A 4,924-nucleotide genomic window follows, 5' to 3' on the forward strand; every position below is an offset into this window, starting at 1 on the left:
CATATTTTTTTCAATTATACCCTTATTCTATACTTTTATTTATAAATGTTATCATTTTTCCCGGGGAGGTTATATTTATTCTTTTTTTCTTATTATCAAATCTTAATTATTAATTTTCGTTAATTTATTAGATCACACTTATTAATTAATTATTAATTTTCAATAAATTATAACTGTTAAATTGATGAAAATCAATAATTAAGATTTAATAGTTATAGATATTAAGAAAAAAAGTAGTAAGTATAACATTTTCCTGTTTACCCTAAAAATAAATCATTTTATCTCCCTTCTTTCAAAACCCTAAAAACAACTTTACGTAATATTAAAAAAAAAACAACTTTACACGATCATCAAACAGTTTTTAACTTTTATTTTTTTTAAGCTCTTTTTTTTTAATTTTTGCTTAAGAAAATAAACCAAATAGCCTATAAGTACGTATCAAAACACTATAATTTTACTTAAAATAATATAAATTTATATCTTTTAAAATCACCAACACTTTTCCTTGAAAATTTACCTAACATTTTTTATGTTTTATAAATAGGTCATATTTCAATTTCGAATAGTACGTTTCACGAGATCGTGTAAATCTATGGTTATTTATTATTTTTTACTTAAAATTGAAAAAAGTAGGCTTATGTTTGGATGAGTTTTTTTTCTTCAAAAATTATTTTTTTTAAAAAAAAAACACTTTTCATTATAAATTTGTTTGAATTTCTGATTTAAAAAAATGCAGAAGTAACAAAAAAAAGTTAAAAACGTACACTTTTTTTTAAGTTTAAAATTATAACTTCTAAAAAACAAAAGTTAAAAGTCAATTTTTTTTTTAATTTAACTTTTATAAAAAAAAACACTTTTAAAATAAGCAAAACATAAAAAATGTTTTTTTTTTTTTAAACGGACTCTTACTAACTTCAAGTTTTGGTTTACTATACAAAGTTTCTTCTACTTTTATTTTTTACTTTTGTAATTTTGGAAGGGCCACGCCCCAACAAAACAAAAGAAAATTACAACTCAATAACTATCAAACTAGACGTACCTCTAGCATCAGTATCTAAAAGATCCTTAAAAATCTTCTATCTTTTAGCTCATGGTTACATGTTGCTAGCTCATGTAGTGGCTTATGACAAAATGAGTAAGGAGAGCGATATGATTGTTCGTAAAATTAGGATGACACGTATCAAAATTCTAAACTGAAAGATTGGAGTTTGACGACTAAAATAAAATATCAAGCTTTTATCGCGTGCCAAAATAAAACAACAGTTTGTTTTTCTCATGTTGCACGAAAAAATAAATTCTTTCTACACACGTCATAAAAAGACGTGTCATTTATTTTTTTCATTTTTTTAGGGTAAAGTGTGTGTCATTTTAAAGGATATAAAGTTGTGTTATTTTAAGAGAAAGAAAGAGATAGATAAAGAAAGAGAAAGAGTTGACAAAAAAAATAAAAGTGTGGATCCCACCTCTTTGTGAGAGTGTGATGATATAAGTTGTGTCATTTAAAAGGATAAACAAATTTTTCTTTTTTTTAATAGATGAGTCTCATACATAATATATCTATGATATGAGATTAGAATCTCCTCCAACATATAAGATTAATTTTTTCCAATAAAATAACAATAAAAGACATTAAAGGCACGTGGAATCCTTATACCAAATCTAGTTATCTCCTGCATGCAAACACAATCACCTCCATCTGATGCAAATTACATACCGAATCACGCGTGCTACCTAAAAATTCTCAAATTCCTGACCGCTTTGAAAGAATCAGCCATAGGATAGGACATTAGTAATAACAAAAAAAAAATGGTCATATCAAAACATAATAATCCATAAAATTAGACTCTATTTGTACGAAGTTAAAAAAAACCTTAAAAATGGAGAATGTGAACACTAACTCTCCTTCTGTGCTCGAGCTAGAACATGACCAAATACCTTCACCACCATCTCCTTCTGCTTCTTCAACAACAGAAACAGGAGGATGGAGATCCGTCAGATATATCATCGGTAACTTTTACAATTTAACAGTACTCAATTTTCTAACTAACGAACATCATTAATTTCCACGAGTTTAAATGCACATCGTTGATTTCTTTTAAGGTAACGAGTCGTTCGAGAAATTGGCATCCATGAGTTTGATATCAAATCTAACAGTGTACCTGCTAACGGAATACAACCTGAGTGGCATATTCGTGGTTAATGTGGTACAACTTTGGAATGGATCCTCCAACATTGCATCAATAATTGGTGCTTTTATCTCTGATACTTATCTGGGCAGATTCCGCACCCTCTTCTATGGCTCTATTGCATCGCTTCTGGTAAGAAAATTAACATCTAAGTGCTAATTTGCATGTTCCTGTCTTGCTTGCAATGCACTTATGATTTTACTGTCATTTTGTCCATCCTATATATTTCCACTTTCCAGCAATATAACCTAAGAATGACCAAATGTACCTATCAATATGTATTGAAACTGATGGAGTATTTATACAGGTGTAGATACACTTTGAGTGCTGACTCATTAACTAAAAATTTGAAGTTGTGACTGATCATAGCTAACTTGATAGAAACTGTAACTAATATCAAAACTTATCAACAGGTCTTTTAATTTATATTGGCTGGTTTGAAAAATCAACTTCCATTAGACCTCGACTAACGAAAGTAGGAGCGAGAGCAATAAGCAATCTTTCCCTTGCATATTTGCAAAGTTGGTGTTTTCTGTATTAAGAAACAAATACAATTTTACTACTGCTCCAGACTTGCCCTCTTAAATTGGCTTGGGTATGGTTAATAATATATATTAGGACTATGATTGAGCATTGCATCAAGGTTTCAAAACTTATCAACGGGTTTCACCAGCTTGGATTGCATTTATTTGACAGGGTATATTGACCATTACCCTAACAGCAGGTATACATCAATTGAGACCTCTTAACTGCAAGGACCGACCCTATTGTGAAAAGCCAAAAGGATGGCAACTAGGGGTCCTCTTTGGAGGTCTTGGACTGTTATCCATAGGCGCTGGGGGCATTAGACCCTGCAACATTGCTTTTGGTGCTGATCAGTTTGACACCAATACAGAGAAGGGTAGGGGACAATTGGAGAGCTTCTTCAATTGGTGGTACTTCACTTTTACAATTGCACTTGTTGTAGCACTCACTGGTGTTGTCTATGTTCAAACAAATGTAAGCTGGACCTTGGGGTTTGCCATTCCAACTCTTTGTCTTGCTTTCTCAATAAGCATCTTCCTGCTTGGCCGCAATACTTACATTTGCAAGAAACCTAGAGGTAGCATCTTCTCAGACATGGCCAAGGTGATTGTAGCAGCTTATAGAAAGCGCAACCTACAAGCTTCTGGGAGAACCTTTTATAATCCTGCTCCTACATTTGGGGAATCATATCTTCTTGTTCAGACAGATAGGTTCAAATTCTTTGATAAGGCTGCTATAATAGTTGATCCAAGTGAATTGAATGACCAAGGAATGCCAAGGAATGCTTGGAGACTTTGTAGTTTGCAACAAGTGGAACACCTCAAATGCTTGCTAGGAATTCTGCCAGTATGGGTAACAGGAATTTGTGGTTTCATTGTTATGGATCAGCAGAACACTTTTGGGGTCCTTCAAGTTATACAATCCAAAAGGTCCATTGGACCCCATTTCAAGATTCCACCTGGGTGGATGAACCTGATATCAATGATAGCACTTTCATTATGGATATACATTTATGAGTGCATCTACATTCCTCTAGCAAGGAAAACCAGAAAAAGGACTACAAGATTGACCATAAGGCAAAGAATCAGAATTGGGATCTTGTTATCCATCCTATGCATGTTGGTAGCAGCAGTTGTTGAGAAGAAGCGGCGTGACTTAGCTTTAAGATTTGACTCATTTATTTCACCCATGAGCTTTGTGTTGCTCTTGCCACAGTTTGCACTATCAGGTCTAAATGAAGCCTTTGCTGCTGTTTCTATAATGGAATTCTTTACCTTGCAAATGCCAGAGAGCATGAGGACTGTTGCTGGGGCAGTCTTCTTTCTAAGCTTGTCCATTGCAAACTACACAGGTTCCTTGATTGTGAATATTGTCCATAAAGCAACATCGCAAAGAGGAAAAAAACCATGGCTAGGGGGTCATGATTTAAATCAGAACAGGCTTGACTACTACTATTATATCATTGCTGCCTTGGGAGCTTTGAATTTTTTCTACTTCAATTTCTTTGCTAGCAGTTATTTGATGAGCAGCAAAGGTACTACTGGGACAACAGAGGTGCAGCCAGGGATGGGAGAATCATCTGAACCATATGATGAGGAGAAGGTATTGGACATAACAGGCACTGGAGAAAGGCCACCTGTTAGAGTTTAAATTCCAAAAACTCAAGTTCTATGGTACCATGTATTTACTTATTGTTAGATTTTTTCTTTATGCAGTTCAGTTTTGGTGTCAGTGTATAGTGTTTACAAATAGTGTAGAGATAAAATTTAATTAAATTTTGCTTCCATTAATTATTATAATTTGGCCACATTTTATAATTTGTTTCTTTCACAAATTTAAATTCTTCATATTTTAGTTTGCGTTTGGTGAAAATTATAATCATCATCAAGCTTAAAAAATGGAACTTTTATTTTTAATTACAAAAAAATAAGTATAATGGAAGAAATGTGGGGCCAGACTTTTATGCATTTGCTTTCAAAAAATCTTATCCACATTAGATAGTTTCAGAAAAGTGGATTCATTTTTTAGGAAATTATACCATCACTGTAAGAAAGTGTTTGGTTGAAGGTTTATTTTAGGATTGATGGAAAAGTATAAGTGGATATTAGAAAATATCACGTTTGGTTCAGGTTTTTTCAAAAAAATACCAGGCAAATAGGATAGATGGGAAAATGACTTTTGTGTTGATTTTTGGATGAAATTCACTGTTACAG

The 4,924-nt window shown here is 32.5% G+C and overlaps 1 protein-coding gene across 1 annotated transcript; it reads left to right on the top strand.

Annotated features, from left to right (window-relative positions):
- The first annotated feature begins 1,131 nt into the window (after nucleotides 1–1,131).
- On the top strand, nucleotides 1,132–4,361 carry LOC133308041 (protein NRT1/ PTR FAMILY 2.8-like). Its single transcript, XM_061508623.1, has 4 exons — nucleotides 1,132–1,155; nucleotides 1,860–2,007; nucleotides 2,101–2,318; nucleotides 2,883–4,361. Exons 1-4 carry the CDS (start codon nucleotides 1,132–1,134, stop codon nucleotides 4,359–4,361), a joined length of 1,869 nt encoding a protein of 622 aa, XP_061364607.1.
- Nucleotides 4,362–4,924: the final 563 nt, after the last annotated feature.

This window comes from Gastrolobium bilobum, unplaced genomic scaffold (genome assembly GCF_033153095.1).
Source record: "Gastrolobium bilobum isolate Gb01-03AN ecotype WA unplaced genomic scaffold, APGP_CSIRO_Gbil_v1 utg2779, whole genome shotgun sequence".
Lineage (NCBI taxonomy): Eukaryota > Viridiplantae > Streptophyta > Magnoliopsida > Fabales > Fabaceae > Gastrolobium > Gastrolobium bilobum.

Excerpts from the sequence above, each read along its gene's own strand:
- LOC133308041 (XM_061508623.1), top strand. The coding sequence starts at position 1,132 with ATGAGTAAGGAGAGCGATATGATT. Across the intron at positions 2,008-2,100 it reads ATCCGTCAGATATATCATCG|GTAACGAGTCGTTCGAGAAA; the intron begins GTAACTTTTACA and ends ATTTCTTTTAAG. Across the intron at positions 2,319-2,882 it reads GCTCTATTGCATCGCTTCTG|GGTATATTGACCATTACCCT; the intron begins GTAAGAAAATTA and ends TTTATTTGACAG.